Source organism: Rhipicephalus sanguineus, chromosome 2, assembly GCF_013339695.2.
Source record: "Rhipicephalus sanguineus isolate Rsan-2018 chromosome 2, BIME_Rsan_1.4, whole genome shotgun sequence".
In the NCBI taxonomy this organism is placed as follows: domain Eukaryota; kingdom Metazoa; phylum Arthropoda; class Arachnida; order Ixodida; family Ixodidae; genus Rhipicephalus; species Rhipicephalus sanguineus.
This window is the reverse complement of record NC_051177.1, coordinates 90514988-90537916: the sequence shown is the minus strand read 5'-3', so window position 1 is coordinate 90537916 and position 22929 is coordinate 90514988. Positions and strand designations below refer to the sequence as shown.

The following is a 22929-nucleotide window of genomic DNA, read 5'->3' as shown; positions in this document are numbered from 1 at the left end:
GCTTCCGTTTTCGCCTTTGTGTTCATCGTGATGGCCGGACCTGCTACGGCAAGTCTCAACAACACTAAACTCTTTCCTATTGTGATCACCTGCATCCCACCCTCTTCCTTCCTCCTTCCCCGTGGAAAAAGAAATGAAAGAATGCCAGTTAAGGTGTCTTTCCTGCTAATTCAAACCCATAGAAATTGACCCAAGTATGCAATTCTGAATGTATTAAATGCGAAGTATTTCTTAGCGAACCTTTGGCACTTTGAGCCTTTCTATCTATCTATCTATCTATCTATCTATCTATCTATCTATCTATCTATCTATCTATCTATCTATCTATCTATCTTATCTATCTAGCCGCCTACGTCTGGGTGCTCTCATGATAACTTGGTGTAGGCCAAAACTGCCATGGGAGGGTAAGAGGACTTGAGGAATATGACTGTCGGGTCACGACATGAATAACGTGAAAATCCTGTCGCGTATGTCGTCAAATCCTCTCCTCCAGACACGTGTGCCACATACCCGTTTACCACGGGACGCGGTGTACGGGCATGCGCCACAGGTGATTGACAGTTTATATCTACCCAGGAACGGCGAGAACAGACATTGGTAATTTAAATGCAAGAGCGTTAAGAAAAACCTACATGACAGCGTTGACCCGACAAATGGAAATAAAAATTGGGATCCCAGCAGGAATCGAACCCAAGAATTCTGCGTGGCAATGAGGTATTCTACCACAGAGCCACGCAAGTTCTACAAACAGGTTTGGAAAAACAGCCTACGCAGGCGTAATGTCGGTGCAACGCCAGTTATGGTTGTGGTGCCGGCTATCTAATTTTACAAGAAAGCAATAAACACTATATGCACTCCTAAGATGCAGGCGTAGTATCAGATTAACGTGTGTGGTTCCAGTGTTGGCTCCGCATTTATAGCAGTCTAATAAACATTATATTTGTATTCCTATGATTCAGCAAGCTAATTGAAGCGTTGCTCGACACCGGAGGAATACGTTAACGAAAGTTACGTATGATATTCACACGACTGCACCATAAAGTGCACTTAGTTTCGATAATACTGGAGTATGTGCCCTAACGTGAGGGCAGACGTTACGTCGCACCATAAGTTACCCTTTAAACGCCAGTGTTGTCGACGTGCCTGGCAAGCCTACGATGCACACAGCTACTGCACTTAAAAATGAATACACTTGCAAAAGCACGTCGATCCACCTCGTAACGCTTGGCTCAAAGCCATAAAATACGGCATAGAAGTACTCGCTGACTGCTTCGCACGAAACCGATTCCCACAACGCGTGGGATCTGCCGAATTTTTTTTTTCGCACCATAGTTTTCGGACCATGAGATCGACGAAGTAACAAAATTTTGTGTCGGTGAACCAATACGCGCCTTTCTGAACTGAAATGTGGGCCTCTGCACTTAACTTTAGGTTTACGGGTTTTGAAAAACAGCAAGAAAGAAATGTAAAATGTTTTCGCAGCATCTGCACTTATTAGGTTATTGTGGTAAGAAAACGTGAATCAGAAAAAATCACGGCATTGCCAAGAATGATTCGGTGTAGTAGGTCGAGAGATCCTTAAATGAAGAACAGTCACCCTTGCTCTTATTCTTGTTCGCCTCCCCCATCGTGGAGGATTGGCCAAGGATTGAGCGGTGATATAATTTTACACGAGACTAAAGAATAGGGTAATCCTGCAGGCCTACAGCGTTCGGTTTTCTTTACTTCGTCTACTACTTCCAGAAACGGCAGTTCCATTGCCATCGGTTCACGCGATGCTAGTGTTCTGCGTTACTGCGAGTGGTCATCTCCAGCAGCGCCTAAGAAGTCCGCGAATTATTCTGCGCCAAGTGTTGTTCATTATGAATTCGTACTAGGAGCGAGAGAGCGACCCAGTCTTCCATGTCCAGGGCAGTCGTTCTCAACATGATCGTCGTCGGTTGCCTTGTAAGTCGCATCCTCGTTCGCTTTGACTCCGCTTGAACCCTTCGTAAATCGTTTTAGCGAGCGCTACAGGTGACTTGCAGAAAGTTTCTGAACGCTAGAATCGAATACGTTCTTTAGATACCATGTTGGAATCCACGTATGATTCCTAAGTGTGACGTTAGGCCTATACGGGCAGAGATAGAGAGAAAGTCAAAGGAAAGGAAGGAAGATTAAGCAGGTTGCACCCGGTTTGCTACCCTACATGGAAGGAGGAGGGAATGGGAGGAACTATACGACGTTTGCTATATGAGCAGACATCGTAAGAATGCCAGGGTTACCTTTCCTTTACGCCTAGTCTTTTCAATGCTAATATGAGTAAACCGTATTGCGTGTGTGTAGAGGTATGTGGCCGATCTATCAAATGTGACCTCATCGTGGCATAAAAATTTGACGTGAATTCCTATTGTAACGCAGCTGGTTTATCGTAGATCCTTATTGTTTTTATCACAAAAAAACGTTATTACTGACCGTGATTTTATTTTTATGGGAGCGGGCTCACCAAACATTGATTACCGAGAGAGCGTGGGGTGATTATAAGCGTCAGGGAACGAAAGAGGTAGTAGGTATTATTTCGCGTTTAGCTTTTTTAAACTAATTTTTTACATGTTCTTCGCGCTGAAAAGAAAATTGGAGAACAAGCAGAAAGAACGCTTTTCTAACTCTTATAGGAAAGTTATTTTCTGACTTTATTTTTGTTTTGTTTTTCAGTGCACGAACTGTTATTTGATTTTTGAAAACTCGCAATCGCTGGCCGAAGGGCATCGCCTCCGAATTAGCATACGCAGAGAGTCTACGAAAAGTTTTAGAGGTGAGCCTTTGTTTTATGTCTTGCTTGATCGCCCTTACAGGAGAGCTTGGCATCTGCTGTCAGAAGACATGCTTTCATTCGTGTTGACAACAACGTTTCTTTTTTTCCTTCTACAACCGCATGCGCGAGTCCCTTGTACATTAAACGTGCGCTAGCATACAAAACTATATCTTGTAATTATATCATGCGGACCAGACAGTCCTTACTATGCGATACCTTTTCGATTCGAGATTGAATTAATCAAACTCAGCGAATATTGTTTTCATTTTTTAATTTAACGAGGCATAACAACAGCTAATTGTTGCAGTTTGCAGAAAGAACGATCGAGGCGCGTGAAAACTATAGCTGCGGGAGATAGTATATATATAGTCCGTGGCTGTTACACAGAACCGCCAGTTCGTCAACGAACGCACTGCGGAGGTCACTTCCGATTCTGAAGAATAGTTTTCAGCACTTAGATAAACCTGCCCTCTTGTAGATAGCCAACGAACTCGTGTCGATGTATGCAGACCACGGTGTAAGAATATACTCAGGTGATGACACTCTTCCCCCAACGCATGGGAAACCGCAGTCCACGAGCGTCCAGATAATGTTCGGTTTCTTATCAGGTGACTTGGAGGGCGCTACGAAAAGCGGGGCAGTCGTCTCCATAGCAACGCCCATGCTGCTGATAACGTGCATTTTTCTGTGCCATTTTGCTGGATAATGTGCATCCGCCAAGCGGCGTCGAGGGACGAAATCGAGAGAGCAACAGGAGAGGGCACGGCGAGCGCGGCGGCGATGACGTAGCACCACCGTGATTCGGCTACTCGCGGGCGCTCTCCGCCTCAAGCCATTAGATGGCGCGCCGCTCAACGGACCGACGACCGAACATTTTCTGGCCGCTTAGGCGAGCGCAGTGTCAACACGTGAATATTCTTACACCGTGATGCAGACTAACTTAATTTCCCTGTTTAACCACGTTTGAGTTCCCTTCAAACAGTGTAACTGGGGAATGCTTTGCACTTATGACTTTCAGCGAGTACAACTGCGTACACCGACGAAGTGTCCCTTCATGTTTCATTACTGTCACATGCTATATTCAAGCGAAGCTTGTTATGACTCACGTACAGTTTCATTGGCGTTGTCGTAAGCAAAAAATCCCGGCGCCGGCGACCGTATATGCCCTCCTAGGTGCTCCGGTGACGCACGTACATGTATGCGCCGTTTTCCAATAATCGATGCTCTCTCGACCGTGGGCTTGTCAGCGATCAGTCGTTTCTGATATGGCAATCTGATCTTTTGATCGACGTGACTTGTCATTTCACGTGGCCACATTTCATTGTTGCCTAGATATGAACGCATTATCGCCGCTGTTGCCTGTAGCAACCGAAGTGGTGCGCTGCTGGGCACGTGGATGATGGTCCAATGAAGGAAACGCTTAGGAGGGAGCATTGCGCAAAGGGATAGAAATAAATAAATACGTATGCGGAGCATGACGGCGACGTCGACGGCAAAAATGAGCCGAGAGAGTCCCTATAATTGCTATCGCAATAACAAACAAACAAATAAATAAATAAATAAATAAGTAAGTAAGTAAATAAATAAATAAATAAATAAAAGTTGTGGGTCAGGCACGCAAGCGCCAAACGTCGCTTGCCCTCATTTTCCAGACAGGGGAAGGGATCCTGAATTTTTTTAAAGTAATATACGCATTGGATAATACTAATTGCCAGACCCAAAGCTCCGACTGCCCTTTGCCTCATAGTTGATCACGACCGCCAAAGAAATAAAGAAACGAAGTTTTCCCATCTGCTCGAACCCAGCTGCTCAAACTTTATCAAAAGCCCGCCTTCAGATCGGTTGCATTCATACCCGCGCTGTGCAGTTTCCGGTTGTCCCCACTCAAACGCTTATTTGGCTGAAGACAATCATTGTTCCATAAGTGCGTAGCGTGTGTGCAGAAACTGTGTGAGTTTCCACTTTGGTCTTGTCCCTTTCCAGACCTAGCAACCCTGGCGGCCGTGTTGTACGTCACCGTAGTCTCGTCCACACTCTGCTGCATCTCCGACGTGGTCTTCCTTTGCTCCCAATGCACCGTAAGTGATTTCAGCTCCTCGTTCTCCCGTTTTTTTTTTGTTTTTCACTACTTGAAGTTCTCACTTCATCTGCGAATCGCGGTCAAAAACCTTTACAGCTATTTGCTCGTTGCGGCGTATGCCGCTTCCGTTAAAGTCAAATAAAAACGTATATAAAGAATCTCTGTTATTATTAAACTCGTCTAGCGGACAAGGAATTTTATGAATCTATGCCGTCTAATTCGTGTAAACTTGTCCTTGAAAAAAATGTTTGGCATTAGCTAGTTTACCGGTTGTCCTCCCGCTCATGTGATTGGCTTTCGCCAATTACGTATACACCGTGAACTCTAACGTATACAAACTGTATTCACGAATGTGGGTCTCACTCATATCCATTTTGCATCTCACGGATGTTCTAAAATAAGTATAAGCAAATACAGAGACTGGCATAAAAAGGGCATTTTATGATGTAAGAGGAATCTCGCGCAAGTGCTTCGAGAGATATAGATAAGTGGCCTCGAGAGCCCTTATCTAGTGAAGCATCCACTGCGTGAAAATAAGGGAGTCTCGGAGCCGTAACTTTGCATGGCCTTCGGAAGCGATTGAGCGTTGGCATGGCAACAAGAGAAAAACACAGACTTCGTCGGAATACAAAAAAAAAGAAGTTTTGTCTCCTCTGACGTGAGCCTTCCCCTTCATATGCGCACCGGCACACAGGCGGCTGGTTAGAAAAGCGGGCAGAAAGCGCTGTTCTGTCCACATTTTTTACCCTCTCGTCTATAGGCGTGTGCAAGGTTCCCCATTGGAGAAGGGGGGGGGGGGACAAAATTTCATAAGTTTCATCATAGAGGCCCCCCCTCCCCTTCGTTGGTTGAGTCCAAAAAACAACATGCCTCGCAGTGGACGAAACGAAATGAAAATGAAGCGATGAAGAGCTCTCACAATGGCCTGCCTTTGGTCCCTGGCTTTCCGGTAGTAAAGATGGGAAGTAAACAGTTCTTGGAATGCAACATCAGGGGTTTGCTGACCCCCTTATTGTCAAGAACCTGCATCGCCGTAATCCTAATCTTTAAAACAATGACGAGACAGAGTAAACGTGTGGAGCAGACTTTACAACACCCTCCCCAAAATGCTCAAAGGAAAGGCAGCCATCCCCCTGCACCCCCCACCCCTGCGCACGCCCTTGCAAGAACCGAACGGTTCTTGCACTCAACGCGCACTCACACAGCCAGACTCTCTCGACGTAGTAATATTCCATTAATTGGTTGGTTTCTCATCGCCTTTCTACGGAATCTATAACGCGCCCCAGTGTGATTTCTCCCTGATAGCGGTTGTCATGCAAACCTTTCAGGGAAACCAAGTCTGCGTCAGAGTCTTCCTTCTCTGGAATGCATTCGACATCATCGTCACCTTTACGTGTGACATCGTGCTGTACTACCTGGTTAAGTCCGTAACCAACGAGGTAAGAGGCAGGAAGAAGTCACAACATAAAAAACAACAAATAAAGACGACGATTGGCTGCAGTTTTCAAAGCGTTCTACTGCTCGTTGCCACTTAAAGGGACACTAAAGAGAAAAAAGATATTTCTCGTATTAGTAAATTGCTCTTCACCATGCCAGAATCACTACGCTTTCCGCGAGGAGACGCTTGGTAAACGAGAAAACGCGCAAAAAGAAAATGCGGGTGGCGACGCCACCTTGAAATTCCCGCACCAATCGCCGTGACGTCACAGGTTTTGACGGCGCCTATACTAGGACCTGCGTAGCTTCTAATCGCTAAAAATGATGTACGTTGTCTTCTGAAGGGGCCAGAGACAGCATACCAAGTTTCAGAAAATTTCGTAGAGCCAACGTCGCGAAAGTACGAAAGGTACGCTTTGAAATCCGTGACGTCACGCGCGGAGATTTCGGCGCGATATCTGATGAGACATTGCCCTTGATTTTCTCCTCTATTAACTAATGTATGATGGTGAAATTGATGTCATTAAATTTTTCAGAGTACAATTTATCAATCTAAACGGATTCATTGTTTCACGTTAGTGGCCTCTTAAACTCTTAACTAAACGGCAGCGCAAGTGCGGGATGGCTAAGCTTAGACTCATAAACCGATTGGCTTGTGCGTTGGAGATCTCAGCATGTTAGTACAGTGTTGCTAATACATTCGCCTCGTGATTTATTCGTCGTGTTTTACATCAATATATTCCCTTCTTTCTTTGCTTTCGCGGATGAATCATGAATTCAGTAACAGACCTTCGATCGTGCTTTGCACTTAGCCAGCGCGCCTGTTACCGGAAAATTTCCACTCTCTGCCTTTAAGCGACGCAATGGGTAGAACGTGTTCTTACGTAATACCACAAGGTCGCAAGTAAAAAAAAAGCGTTGCATTGAGTCATCGAAGCGACGTTTTTAACATTCAATACCCTCCGCCTTAACAAGGGTTTGTTCTCTGTTTGAAATCAGCGGAACCGTATGAAGAGGTGATGCCACACGTTACGTCTCCTGCACATTTCTTTCACGTTCAGTGTATACGTCCCATTCCCGGTCAGTAATGCGCGTCCTTCCCTCGCTTATTCTTTAGCTGTTTCGTATCGCGGAAGAAATATCGCTATCACAGACTGGCCCGAAGGCCAAAGAAGTGAAATAAGAGAACGGCGGCGCAAGTGGGTCGTTTAGCGCTATGCTGCAACAATGGCCAAACGAAGAGACAGCAAAAAGGAGCATTCGATTTTACCGTGTTCGTACGACCTGAACTTGCGTGCACGATTGTATAACAAGTCGCTCGAAACGCGTTTATCGCAGTAAATGCATAAAGAAAGCGGTATTTTTTTTTTAACTTTGCGTGCACACCTGAGCCTCTTCCTTCTTAATCGTGTCGTGTATGTTTTTGCGTGTCTTGGAGTAGCGTTCGTGTACCTTGTATATTTTTATAGATCTTGCACGTAGACGCGTGTAGGCTTTCCTTTAAACTGACCACAACGATGACATCCTGAAGCACGTGCAATGCTGAAGTGCAGTCTGAAAAGTAGACAGACTCATTTATTTATGCGCTAACTGTTAATGAGAACATCGAAAAATTGGACTAATCTAACGAGTCTAGTGTCCAAACGAACTGATGACGAAGGGCTAAAAGTATGAAGGTATATTTTAGCAAATGCTTCCTTGTATGAATACGTAGCACTCGCGCGCCAGATGGGCTGAGCGTAACGTAATCTTTCGTTTTTCTTTGACAAAGTCAGTGAAAAAAAAAGGTGGAAAAGTTGCCACAGTGACAAAATGAATGCGTGGGCACTACCAGGCCAGGGGCGTAGGCAGAAACTTTTTTCGGGGGGGGGGGGGGCACCTCCTTGATCTGTAGTGGGGACGAGCAGGCAGATGTGGTCGAGTGTCATTTTCTGCTCTGTATGCTATGGCAAAAAAAAAAAAAATTTCGGGGGAGGCACGGGCCCGGTGTGCCCTTACGTGGCTACGCCCCTGTACCAGGCTAACGATAAAAAAGAAGTGCCCAAATGGTAATGATAATAAGCGTAGGCTATGCGTAGAAAGGCCCCTAAACAAGCGGAGTAATTCACGTTTGGAGTTCGCCTTAAAGTGCACCTTATCTGAGTTCGAACACCAGCGTTGACATTTCGGATGATGGCTGAACTTGCTACCAACATTGACAAAAAGATTGTTCGAAACTAGTATAGACGTCACTGTTCCTCGCATCACACCTCGCGTCAATCCTTGGTTGACGTGAGGTGCCCACTTAGCGTCACCACTGTGCGTCATCATTTCTTGCGCTAGGCTAACGTTCTGACGATTTCTTTAGTTTGATCTCGTTTTTGAGAAGTGGAATATGCGTCTTGGGCAGCCGGCAGTTTTAGAACAGATTACCCACCGCTTTGCGTACGCATTCGCTTTGCGTTGTGGCAGCTTTGCATGCATGCGTCATACTCAAGCCTCACGGTTACGCACGCTATTTTTCGAATACAGCGTGCCTTGAGAACCAAGGGACCCAAGGCCTTGGTACTCAATTTAGAGCTTTCTAACGAAACAGCCGAGGCCTTCACGAACTCTGAGCGATCGGAGGTTGACAAGAGCAAGGATGTAGGCAAAATTGCAGTCTCCGAGGAATAGTAGAGTGTTAAAACATAACCAAAATTTGCTTACAAGCTACTGGGCGTACAGTAAAGCTGGTTTGACGCGAAGATTGAAGCTTTTATGATGCCGTATTAAGCTGTCCAGGTAAAATTAGCTGGTCACCGTCCTCGGTATCAATGAGCAAATTTATGATTCCAGTGACAATTGAGTGCGAAGAGACCGCACATAATTTTGTTTGCCATACAATTGTTATAAACAGCCGCATTGCGATTCTGGTGCCACGAGTGATGTAATGCGCAGTCCTATTTGAAAGTCGTCGGTTTGGTTTTCACTAACGGTGGCCGAGGAATGCAAAATAAAATAAAATAAATTAAAATAAATAAATAAATAAATAGACTCCGCTACGAAGCATCGGTACGAAACCTATGTGGTCAGAGTAATTTCACAGCTCTACTTAATTAATTGATTAATTAATTAACGCGACGGAAATACGTGTACCATTTGCAGTCTTCAAATGATAACAGCTGTTTCTATCAAACTATGCAGTTTTTTTTTAATAACCAGTAGTACATAATGCAATCTTCTGCATTAGTCAGGTTAATTTGAAAAAAAGGAAAAAAAGCGCTGCAGTAGCTTGGTAGTCATGAAGTTCGGCTGCTGTATAATTACAAGGTTCCGGGATTGTTTCCTTGGTCTTCAGCATGACGCTCGCGTTTTAATGAGGGAGGAATGAAAAGACTCCTGCGTACTGTGCTTTCGGTGGACGTTATAAGATTTCAGGTTGTCAGATAATTACGAAGCTCACTTCATATACGATCCGTATACAGTGGACCTACTGTGAAGCTTCGGGACATTTAACGTGTGCCATAACAAAGGAATTAAAAGTAAAATGCACAATGCCAGCTTGCGCGCGATAGAAAGTGCAACTAGATAAACAATAAATTTTTTCAACTATTGCTTTAAATATATTATAATACGTGTCTTTAAAAATGGGTTTCCGCGTAGGCCTTCGTACCGAATGAGATATGTTTAAAGCAACTAAATTCGATTTTTTTGCAAATACATCATGTACTTCCGGTCGTATAACTTATCTTGCAAATCATATGACAGGACTTCTTCGAGGCCTGTTAAAACCAATCACTATGCCCGTATATACATGTTTGTCTTTCTTATCTTGATCCAAGTGTGCTATATGTGCTATATAACTGAAGTAAAGCGCAAACAGCCTTGATAAAACTTCTTGTTCTTTTTCAAGGGCTTCAGGGCCTTGCAAGTCGCCACAGAGACCACGACGGAAGACGTAAGCAAGCCTTTTTTTATTTTTCCTTTTTTTTTCGTTCCACCATTACCAGTATTACCTGCTTAAGAATATGAAGTTTATCACTTTATAGCTGTCAAGCAAATATAACAAACCTATCATGTTCTGTAGACCGTGGAAGATATGTCCTTAACGATTTTAGTAATGCTTTTTTTGTACTTTAACGGCCGTAACGTTACTTAATGCATTTGAAAAGTGCTTCATGATGTCCACAAAACCAAGGTGTATAGTTAAGAGGAATGAAAGCTAGTCACTTGTTAATTCAATGGTTTACGTACTTTTCTGGTAATTACAGTCGCGCTGTACTAAACCTCGTACCTGAGCGTATCGACCCGACGCAACGCTTGCAGCAATAAAAAGGCTCTGTACAACAACAATGCGTAACTATGCTACATCTTTGCGTCATCCTTTTATCGCTGAGTCGCTTATGCACGCATCTTCTATTCGTCTACAAAATGACCCAAGCAGGTAGTCACTTCCTCTTTCGATGACGCAATATATACGAAACATTTCGAATATAACCGAAACGAGTACATACTTGAAGGCTTGAATCACGTCAAGAGGCAATGAATGCAACCATGACGTCATTAAAAGAACATTTGCGTGTGAGGTATACTGGCTGGCTATAGCTTGCTGCACATTGTCTGTATAACAGCAGCGCGAATGTCGAAGTTCAGCGCCTGTGTTGTGCGTGACTCTGATTGTCCTTGTCACCTAAATTCGGCGCTGCTGTTTCATAGATCGTTACGGTGTTCAGCTGCTGGCCCGAATGTCGCGGGTTCGATCCCGGCCGCGGCGGTCGCACTTCGATGAAGGCGCAATGCTAGAGGCCCGTGCACTGTGTGACGTCAGCACACGTTAATGAACACCAGGTGATCGAAATTTCCGGAGCCCTCCACTACGGCGTCTCTCATAATCATATTATGTTTTTGGCACGTAAAACCCCAACTATTATTATTATTCATAGATTACGTACAACTAAAAAGACATTGCGCAAGACGTGCCGCCCCCTGAATAACGACATTAGAAACTATTTTCGATGCCTTTTTTTTTTACTTTTACAACTACAGACAACGCCGTCGTTGGATTACATGCAAGACAACGTGATGGAAAGATATCCCACAGGACGCGATCCCTCTGATTCGGTGAGATGCTCGCTGCGTGCGTGTGCGAGTGTCCGTTGGGACTTCAGCAAGAAAGGAACGAAATTCGCGACATTTGTATAGTTGCTGCCAATTAAAAGGTAAACTTAAACGTACGCGCAGGATTACGAAACCACGACTGAAGGCGTCACTACCAGCAGACAACCATCGTTCCCTCGTAAGGTCATGGCCTTTGTTGAGGTATGTACGGGACCTTAAACATGCTCCTTATAAATAACTAAATAAATAACTAAATACATAAATAAATAAACAAATAACGCATAAACACGCGCGCATAAATAAATAAATAGATAAATAAATAAATAAATAAATAAATAAGGTGGCAGATAAGAGGGTTATTTATTTATTTATTTAAGACATACTGCCGACATGAAGTCCAATCAGGATGGATAAAATACATTAGATAAAAAAAGTGAAAAAATACGTTGTCTACGAAGGAATTATTCCAGTCATTAATAGTGCTCGGAAAGAAAAAGTATTTGAATAGATCAGTCCGGGCAAATCAGTCCGGATCAGTTGAATAGATCAGTCCGGATCAGTCCGGGTTAGAGCATTTTGATCATGTTGGCTAGTAGGTGTCGTCATTAGTGGACTTGCGTGCATTGCCGGGTTGAGGGTCAGCTTTTTTTTTTTTTGTAATGGGTTTCTTACTCGGAACAGACAGACGTTCCTCGCACGAGAAATACAGGCTCATAACGCACTAAGTGAGGAAAATCATCAACTACCTTTTCGCACTAATCACATTAAGGTGTATATTGGGAACTACGAATTGAGAACAGTGAAAAACAATGGCAAGCACTCGTGGTATGAATTCCATTTGTAACGTCATGTTGATCGCAGAGCCGCGGCCTCGGCAGCTACCTGCCTGTTCGGGATACGCTTTTAGCAGCGAAGCTTTTTAAGCAGGCCGTAATTTGTGCGGCCTATCAAAATACTACCATCATCGTGAACGGGTATGTGCCACAGGAATTGAGGAAATCCCACTGCTCACCGCTCGTTCACTAAGAGAGAGAGAGAGAGAGAAATTGAGAGAAGTAATGGGAATAAAGACGTAAAAAGATGGAAAGACAGAGAAATACGTTGAAAGAGAGAGAAAGAAAGAGAGAGAAAGAAGCAGAGAGGGAATGGGATAGAAAAAATATAGAAAGATCAAGAGAGAAATAAAGAGAGAGAAAGAGAGGAAACAGAGATAAAGAAAGGGTAATTGTATGAGAGGTGCGAACGCTCGGTTCTGGAGTTAGGACACACGTGTCGTGACTAACCTAGCTAAAGCCTAGCAACAACCTAGAAGCAACCAGGTTAGACTTCAGAATCGTTCAGTGTCGCTGTTTCAAGCCTTGCGCGACTTAGTGCAAGCTTCGCCAATTTTTCTGTTCTCGTGCAATTATATGGAGACACCTAACGCACCACGTCATTGCCTGGACGAGATGTCCTGATAGCTTGTCTGAATTTTTTTTTTTTGTTACGCTTGCGGAAATGCGAAAATGATGTTAATATTTAGCCTATCATTCTAGGCATGACGGTTATGTATATGCAGCTAACGCACGACTTTTACATCATGAAGCCAAGGTGATACGAACACATTATCCTTTTCTTTTCAGAAAATCAACTCAAAGCCGTCACTTCCTCAAATATTTCTCGTGACGATATTTAAGGTAAGTACCTGAATTAATGGCGAACTAACGACCACAGCAGGAAGGCATTTTTGGAGTGAGTCCTTATTTCGTGCAGTGAAACAACGACGGAGAGACACCGGCAGAAGTAGCACTTTAAAGCGTGAAGTGAATTTTAGGAATAAATTACGTCAATGTGGTTTGAAAAAGAGGGAAGCTTATATGTCTAATCAAATATTCAACCACCTCCAATGGTCTCCAAACGCGACGAAACGTCGTGAAATCGCTAAATAAAGCGTCCCCGTGCCTGGGGTCGTTGTTTTCCTCGGCTGATGGGCGGTTGCGCCACCTGAAAGAAGACTGCTGCAATGAAGGGCTGTTTTCACCTGGTACTCTGCGATATTAACGTGTTCATGGGGCTGGTCATCTTCATTATCACAATAATAATCAATCAAAATAATTGTGTAAGTCGTGTTCTTTTACGGTCCGCGAGCGTACGTCAGCATATATCTAGCTCCTCTCCTGTTCAAAGATTCCTCGTCGCTTTCCATCTGCCCACTACAGTTTAAAACCTACGATATTCTTACGACATACGCAAGATAACAGTCTGATTCTGATAACCAAATGGGCGGCGTTCCGATTGCAGAGTGAAAAGAAACATTAGAGTTTTGATGCAGATTAAGGAAAGCCACGGGAACAAGCCCGAGCCTTTCAATGAGCTCTCTGTCGTATAGTTCTTAGTGCAGTTTCTGTCACGCTTGCCCAGTGTATACATTTTCTATGTCGCGTAATATCGTCTTCTGAAGAAAACAAAAGAGGAGCACACACATGGTAGAGTACTTAGTGCTCTAAATCGTCGAATATTCTTTCTAAACACAGGTTTGATCCCTTGGTATTGACAATTTGGTTTGGCTGCAATGGGAGAGGGGTTAGGGCAGTGGCTGTTTGAAATTGTGTCTATACGTCACTCATGCGTACATGTACAGAAGTATGCCCTATTGAACAAAGTTTCTCATTTGGCCAGATGGAGAGAGTATTGGGCTTCAGCATCACAGCCATTGTTTGTACGCACTGGACTCGGTGTCAATTTTTAAGCGAAATTTTTACAGGCACCGTCCACTGACCAGAGGGAGCTGCGTTGCTCGCACTGGCCCGTCCCAAATTCGCTGGCATTGGCCGTTAGGGGCACGCAGAAAACAGACGGCCACAGTCCGCCCACTCATTCAGGGAGGGAGACGCGCACATCGCGTTCCATTTTGAGCAACCCCGTCTCATTATTGCGTTTTTTATCCGCTAAATTTTGCGTTCTGGCGCTGCAGTCACACTAGAAAACTCGACTGCACGGTGCCTATACAGATTTTGGTGGTGGCGGCTGCTGCACATGTAGTTTGCGAAAAACCCGACGCCGGCGAGTGTGCAGAAATGCGAATGTACATAAATGAGGCCCTCGAAGATGCGCCGCTCGCATGCGTATTTGTATGCGCTGTTTTTCAATAAATAATGCTCTCCTGATCGTGGGCTTGCAGGCGATCAGCCTTTTCTGATATGGCAATCTTTATCTTTTATCGAGGTCACCTGTAAATTCACGTTGCAACTTTTCCTTGTTGCATTTCATCGTTTAACACATAACCGTTGTTGTTGCCTGAAGCAACAGAACTGTTGGGCTGCTAAGCACGTTGCTGAAGGTCCAATTTCAAGCTCTGAGGAAGGAATAAATTTGGAGGAAGCATTGCGCAATGCGACAGAAAGAAAGAAAGAAAGAAAGAAAGAAAGAAAGAAAGAAAGAAAGAAAGAAAGAAAGAAAGAAAGAAAGAAAGAAAGAAAGAAAGAAAGAAAGAAAGAAAGAAAGAAAGAAAGAAAGAAAGTCAGGCACGCACTTGCAAAGCTTCGCTCCCCCCCCCCCTTTTTTTTTTCCAGATAAGGGAAAGGCTCCTAGTCTTCTTTTGTATAGTTGGACAGGTCCACTATAGAAGCGGCCACGGAAAGAACTGAGTGCTGTGTGCGAACATGCACTCATGCCTGAACACAGCATTTACCGACAGCGTCTACCTAACGCGACTTGATAGAGATGCGAAACAGTGGTAATTACGCACAAATTTCAGCTACAGCGACGACTGTCACCGTGATCCACTATATGACATGGCTTAGCTCGGCCATGGCGCTGAACTTCTAATTCATTCGCACCCATCGATGGGCGCGAAATGCAAGAACATTAGTGTACTTTGGTTTAAGTGCGCGTTAAAGAACCTCATGTGCACGGTCGAAATCCGGAGCCTTAAGAATATCTTGGTTTTGGCGCATGAAACCCCAGAATTTTTGTTATTCACAATGCTTTCAGTTTTCCTACAGAAAAACCAAAAGGGCCAGGACTAAAGGCGCTAACATGCAACTGACTGAGGCCCTGACACCTGTGTAAGCCGTGCTTTGGCGAAGCAACACAACTAAAAAAGAACAGCAAAAGCACACACTTAAGCATGATCGTTGTGGTTAATATTAAAGTTACTAAAGTATAACATATAAGTCAATCTCCAAGAGTAGCATAAGTAACATAAGTAACAAGATAACACTGTAAAATATTATTCAGCCTGCAGAAGTTTGCACTGATAACACAAGGCGCGCAACACAACTAACAATATCTACATGTTTTTTTATACAGTTTTATAGAAGGTGATTCTCTTATTAGATGTAACAGTTCTTTGTTTTCATTTAAGGGCTTAGGAATTCTGTACCTCAAGCATTGCATCCCATAATTTGCTATAGTTATTCACACGAAAGTTGCGGTCTTTGGGTCGTTTACAGAGGCCGTCTCTATACGACGTTGGTTCACTCCTGCGCAGGTGCTGGTGCTGATCATGATACATCAGTACTGCGATCAACCGCCGCCGCTAGTGGAAGACAGCAGCGACACCGAGTCTAGCAGCGCGTCGCGCGTGTCCACGTCGCAGATCGCCGCCTGGAAGGCGGCGTACGCGCAGCGACGCTCGACGCTGATCTCGATACAGGAGCGAACGCTCGCTGAGGTGGAGGCCAGCTGCACCGGCGAGACGGCCCTCACGTCGCGTTCCGTCGTCGCTACCTCACCCACTATTACAAAAACTGCCACAGAAGTGCGCCATGGATCGCCTAGCCCGAAGGAGTCTTCGAACACACAAAGGCGTGCTCATGAACGCTCCCCGCCACGCCTGAGCTTATCCCGCGAACAAAAAGGTGAACTGCACTCGACTGCTTACTTGGGCCGGTTGGTACATGTCCATAGAAGACACGTGCATGGTATGCATGTCCACTGTTCACGCTGTTTCTCGTTTAGTATGGACAAAGGTGGAGACAATGACGTGCTCTGAAACGTTACCCATTGATAATACGGTCCGGTCCCTAGAACTTTTTCGAAGCTGGCGCTTATGTTATACAGTCGAACGCCTCTACAACTCCTCTACAGCGAAATAGCGAAATAACGAAATATAACGAATTATTTCTTTTCGTCTCGGCTATATTGTGAACGTTACGGTGCGCGACTCTGGAACGCGATGTGACCCGCGCAATGAAGAGTTTTGAAAGTGCCTAACACTTCGTTAAAGCACGCGTTAGACTATATAATTTTGAACGAGGAGGGCGGCCATCGCAGCGCTTAGCTTCGGTTGTTGGCTGGTGTGAGCAATATATCATATTTCTCGCAATTCTGTCGCGACAACCTAATATTGCAGCCTTCTTACTGCACAGGATTTGTAGACAAAGAGGCGCAATCTATTTTAGACACCGCCCCTTGAAAGGTCGCAATATGCCACTCGTGAGCTCCTCATTTGCCTAAACAAAGATCAAAACGCCGAAAGTATAGCGTCACGACACCATTATTAGACGATGGCAGGGTTGTGGTCTTGTCGGTTGATGACGTGAAACAAAACGCAGGCAAGAAGCACTTCAATACCCTTCACAAGAAGAGCCTCACAGACACAAGCGCTTCCTTCCAAGCGCAATATTGCTTCGCGTGTCCTTGTTCCTGCCACTATCTCTGATAATTCTTTTTGCACGTGCGGTACATTTTTGTTTGACTTTGCACATGTTCTACTGCCTCTATATTGTGGGTAATAATAATAATAATAATAATAATAATAATAATAATAATAATAATAATAATAATAATAATAATAATAATAATATAATAATAATAATAATAATAATAATAATAATAATAATGGGATTTTAAGTACCAAAACCACGATATGATTATGAGGGACGCCGTAGTGGACGGCTCCGGAAATTTTGACCATCTGGTATTCTTTAACGTGCACGTAAATCTAAATACACGGGCCTATCTAGCACTTCGCTTCCATCGAAATGCGGCCGCCGCGGCCGGGATTCCATCACGCGGCCTTCGGGTCTACATTGCGGCTGATTTCGCTGAATAAACTTAGTTGAAAGTTGGCACCTCTTATATCCTCTTTTTTTTTCTTCTTTAATTTAACTCTTGAGCCCTACACCTTTAAAATTTAGCTATGTGCCAACCACCCCAACCTCGCCCGCTACGGATAAAATATTTTCTGTATCGTACACATTACCATATCGCAGAGGCGAAAACGTTTTTCTTTTTTTCTTCTGTCGTTCAGCTTATCTTTAACTTTTCTGAGACGCCCGTCTTGTTGGTTGCCTAGGATTGCCCGCGAACCTTGGTACCAAACACAAGACCGTCAAACCTGGCGAGCAGGCAGGCGACCGCAGCAAGTCGACGCCTTCTAGACCGGCAGCTCCGGGCCAAGGCGTCGGACCCGCGACCAAGAAACCCACGCTTTCGCACGCGACTGCGCCGAAGAAGAGCGGCGAGCACAGTGACGAGGAGAGAGAAGCGAGAAGGTCCGACATCTCCAAGCGCACAGCCGACCAAGTGCCGACGGTGTCGGAAGAGCCGAACATCTCTACCAAGGTCTTCCTCACGGCCGACGAAACGCTAACTTCAACACGCGCGTCTTGCAAAAGGTTGCCGCGTTAAGTGAGAGGCAGACGCACGAGCGCTTCTTCAAAGCGCGTTTATTACTTTCGCCGTTCTATTCAGAATACGTATTTCTATGGTCACGAAGTCTGCTTGTTTGTTTATTTATTTATTATTTAAAAGTGCTCCACCCACGACGTGAAGATGACCTTACCAATGAGGAAGGGGCTAGAATTCGCAATATAATCGCTAATATTCCCGGAATATTTTTGGGAATAAACGAGAAGTTGACAGCATGGACCAGGTAACAAGGAATTTTTGAGAACGAGACTGGCCTAACCGTGAATTTCACGACGGTCCGGATAAAATCGAGAGCGTACGATCACTTTGATAGAACAAAATATTGAAAACTTGGGCTTCTTTATGTAGCAGTGCAACCCACCAGCGCACAAACATCACGAGGACAGGAATGTGCGTTCTTCCTTCTTGTCCACGTCGTGTTTGTGCGCTGGTGGGTTGCGATGCAACACTTCGTTAGAGCAATGAAAACATCACTACATCACTACTGCATGTGAGGGGAAGAGGGTCTGACGAATATTACTGTCTGGTCATGACCTGAATAACGTGAAAATTCTGTCGCGTACGTTGTCAAACCCTTTCCTCCAGACACGTGTGGCACATACCTGTATACCACGGGCCGCGGTATGCGGGTATGCGCCACAGGTGATGACAATTCATGACACTTCAAATGCGACAGCGTTAAGAAAACCCGACATCCAAGCAGCGTTGGCCCGACGAATGCAAAGAATAGAAATCAGGATCCCAGCAGGAATCGAACCCAAGCATTCTGTGTGGCAGTCAGGCATTCTACCGCAGAGCCACGCATGTTCTTTAAGCTGCTTTGGAAAAACACCTTATGCAGGCGTAATGTCGGTGATCGTCAATTGTGGATGTAGTTCTGGCTATCTAAATTTATAACAAGGTGGTGAACATTGCATATGTATTCCCATGATACAGGCGTCACGTCGGGTTAGAGGAGTCCTGACACAAAAATTTTCGCCCCGCATTTTTTTTTTTTTTTTGCTGCAATGTGTTGCTGGGGGCCTGTTAGTCATAACACGGCACATCGTTTGCTGCAGGGCGCGAGAGATAATTAATTACAAGCTCCTCATTACAGACACAGCCTCAGTTTCGGTTTGACAGAGCTCCAAAAACGACAAGCCGCCGGGTGCAACTATCACCACCTAGCGAGTGAAACGCTCGGTCACGTGAGCACACAGAACAGTGACGCATTTCCGCGCGGTCTGTCATCGTCGGGCTCATCGTCGTCTGATGGCGACGATTTTCTTGCGGTGGGGATGGAAGAAATTTTCGACGTGGCGAATCACTTCAGGTTTGACCCGCTGGCGAGGAGCGATTCGTCGGGAAGAGCGTCAAAACAGAAATGGCGGCTACGACGTCATCATAACTTGTACCGGCTGCAAAGGTTACGTAGGGGAAGTAGGGGGGTCACCTCGGGTCACCTCCGAGGGTGTCAATGCACCAGGTGCGGCCTATAATGCTGGATCGCGCTCGCGAACTTCAAAATTCATATAAAATACCTTCCAAGCTTTATTCGCTTGTAAATTTGTATTCCTATGATTCAGCAAGTTATACAACCGATTCCCACAAGGCGTTGGATCTGCCGAATTTTTTAAATGCGAAGCATTTCTTAGCGAACTTCTGCGACTTTGAGCGTATCTATCTATCTATCTATCTATCTATCTATCTATCTATCTATCTATCTATCTATCTATCTATCTATCTATCTATCTATCTATCTATCTATCTATCTATCTATCTATCTATCTATCTATCTATCTATCTATCTATCTATCTATCTATCTATCTATCTATCTATCTATCTATCTATCTATCTATCTATCTAGCCGCCTACGACTTTGTGCTCTCCTGGCCGTTTCGTTAATCGGATGTATACCAAAATTTGTGTGTCATAACATGGCCTTATTACGAACATAAATGACAGGTCATATCATGAAAATCATGACACGCATGTCATGAACAGCATGATTTACATTTTTTTCTTCTCTTTCTCTTTGTGTCTTGCATCTCTGTTTTGTGTCAGTTTCTTTCAATTTCTTCCTTTCTATTTCTTTCTCTTTCTCGCTCTTTTTATCTTTATTTCTCTTTCTTCCCCTTTTTTATCTCGGCTTATTTCTCTCTTTCTTTGTCTTTATCTGTCTCTTGAGCTTTGTATCTCTTTCGGCTGCATTTTCGACGGAGGCGAAAATTTCTTAGGCCCGTGTACTTATATTTAGGTGCACGTTAAAGAACCCCAGGTGGTCCAAATTTCCGGAGCCCTCCACTACGGCGTCTCTCATAGTCATATCGTGGTTTTGGGACGTTAAACCCCAGATATTATTATTGTTACCATCTCTTTCGCTCTCTGCTTCTTTCACTCCCTTTCTGTGTTTCTCTTTCTCTGTCTTTCTATCTTTTTATGTCTTTATTCCCATTATTTTTCTCTATTTTTCTCTCTGTCTTTCTATAACTCTCTCTCTTAGTGAACCAGTAGTGAGTAATGGGATTTGCCGAATTTCTGTGGCACATACCCGTTGATTCGCATAAAAAATGGCCAGTTTAAACTGCTTCGCTGTTAAAAAAAGAAAATAGAACTTTCGCTCTCTGTTGGTTTCACACACGGCCACGGAACTTTATTTCTTTATGTGTATATATTCTTTGTATTCAATGTTCGTTCATATTTATACTTCGTGCAGTGTGACAGAATTGGGTCAAGCCTGCCTTAGACTGAAGAGCATAGGCTTCAGCATCATATCACAATAGACAATATGCGATCGATGTATCAAATGAAGCCGAATAGTCATACATAAGTGTTTGTATATGTGTTATTGTGTGCCAATTTTTCGTGAAGGTGTGTTGTTGAAGAGCTTGTCATGTGAGCACTCGATATATATTGGTTCTTGCCTTTACGCCTATTTTACAGACGTGCAATTATACATTCCTTTTACTTCACCCAACTAGCCCCGAAATAAAAACCAAATTTTAATTGACTACATAGTTGCTTTATCTATGCACGTTAATGTATCTCGCTAGACAACAGTGCAGGCAAAAAAGAGCAAAAAACCAACAATAGACTGAAAAGCGCCTTGCACAAGCGCTAGGAAGCATTGAGGTCAGCGCTTGGGGGTTGCGTTCTCTTTCTTGCATATGTCGCCGTGTTTTCTTTTTTTCTCGCAGCTTTTTAATCTGCAAAATGCATATTGCAACAACTGACTCGGCGATGCGCACTACTGCAACCGTACAGGAATACAAGGCTTTAAAAAAGCCTGGCACTGATGCCTTGTTTTTTACAAAACAAGCTCAATCGAGCTTGTTTTGTAAAAAGAGGGCATGTTAATCCTGGTTTGCTCGAACACTCTATTTCTACCCAGTCGTTGCTTGCCAGCAAACGTGATCTTACATTTGTTCCCTACAGCAGTGCACTACATTGCGATAGAACAATGCGAGACGGGGAACATGTGGCCCACGAGTGCTATACCAACTGTGAATATGCCGAAGCTAGGCATCGTGTTTCATTGTCTTCCACGTGCTTTTCAAAGGCGTGATTTCGCGCTATACAATAACGAGAGCACGTGGCAAGCACAGCACTGTAGATGGTGTCCTTCTGAAGTCGTGTTCCTGCGAGATAAAACGTTTCCCTAAAACCTACACAACAGCAGCAGCAGCCGGTGCATGTACGAGCTCGTATTTGCAAACAATGGCCGGTCATTCTCAATTTCAAACCGCGCATTGTTCGTCATCTCGTTGCCGTGGGCTCCTTAGGTGCGTGGATACAAACATCATGTGCATAGCAGACGCGCGACAGTGTGGCGCGCATGAGATAAAATATTACGGTAGCAATAGAGAAATAAATGCCTAATGATAACAGAGGCACTGAAGTGTTGGCCTGAGGCCCATTTCTGTATCCTTCATAGAGCCAGGTGGCACTATATTAAAGGGAAAGGGATGAATAATAAAACAAGAGTGGTGAGTACGACGACAGTCTGAAGAGGCAAAACACATAAATGGCATGTTTATACGCATAACCTAATGTCCAGAACCATGGCTTCTAAAAGAACCGGGCAATATTGCTTTGGTGGACTGAAACGTTGCTTTAAAGTCGCACGAAGGGCCAGACAAACTGTCCCCTGACAGCAGTTGGCTCTCAAAACACGAAAAAAGTATCAGCCAGCCGCTATAAAACCCGCCACGGTGGTCTCGTAATTATGGTGTTCGACTGCTGACCCGAAGGTGGCGGGATCGAATCCCGGCCGCGGCGGCCGCATTTCGCTGGAGGCGAAACGCTACAGGCCCGAGTATACTTAGTTAGGTGCACGTTAAAGAACGGCAGGTGGTCGAAATTTCCGGAGCCCTCCACTACGGCGTCTTTCATAATCACATCGTGGCTTTGGGACATAAAACCCCAACAATTACAGCTTGACATCAACGGCTGTCGATCTTCCATGTATTGAGGCGTGCACTTGATACAACCCGCACAAACTTCCAGAAAACGAGCTGTGCCGTACGTCGAAAGAATAAATCGTGTGCTATGCCAAGTGTTTCGTTTTTGTCTTCAATAACTTTTACTGTTTTCAATTCCTGCACGAGATCTGGATTGGAAAAAGCCCGGTTTCGTAACGGTGCTTTGCGACAGCGCTCTGCAGTGATTATGTATCAGCTAGCGTCGTGCCAGACAGGCGGCCTCCCCATCCGAGATAAGCGAGCGAACGTGACGCGCAACCTTTGGAGCGTACCCAAGCTCATGCGTGTCACCTGATCTCCTTGCTTCTTTGACCTCCAGGAAAGCGCACGCCTTCGTTTTTTTATTTTGAAAGCGTGGTATTGTAACACGTGCGAAAAGTACCCGCTTCCCCACCTACTTTTTCCACGGTGGTCAAATGAACCATGCATTAAAGAATATTGT

The 22929-nt window shown here is 44.5% G+C and overlaps 1 protein-coding gene across 1 annotated transcript; it reads left to right on the top strand.

Annotated features, from left to right (window-relative positions):
• Positions 1-10089: 10089 nt before the first annotated feature.
• LOC119381730 (uncharacterized) lies at positions 10090-20905 on the top strand. Its single transcript, XM_037649497.2, has 6 exons — positions 10090-10230; positions 11319-11591; positions 13013-13066; positions 15862-16231; positions 17671-17992; positions 20878-20905. The coding sequence occupies exons 2-6, from the start codon at positions 11577-11579 to the stop codon at positions 20903-20905; spliced, it is 789 nt and encodes a 262-aa protein (XP_037505425.1). The 5' UTR covers positions 10090-10230; positions 11319-11576.
• The last annotated feature ends 2024 nt before the right edge of the window (positions 20906-22929 follow it).

What these genes read in the sequence shown, in the direction of transcription:
- LOC119381730 (XM_037649497.2), top strand. An exon ending in TTCTCGTGACGATATTTAAG is followed by an intron (nt 13,067 to 15,861) that starts GTAAGTACCTGA and finishes ACTCCTGCGCAG; the next exon opens with GTGCTGGTGCTGATCATGAT. An exon ending in ACACGCGCGTCTTGCAAAAG is followed by an intron (nt 17,993 to 20,877) that starts GTTGCCGCGTTA and finishes TTTTTCGTGAAG; the next exon opens with GTGTGTTGTTGAAGAGCTTG.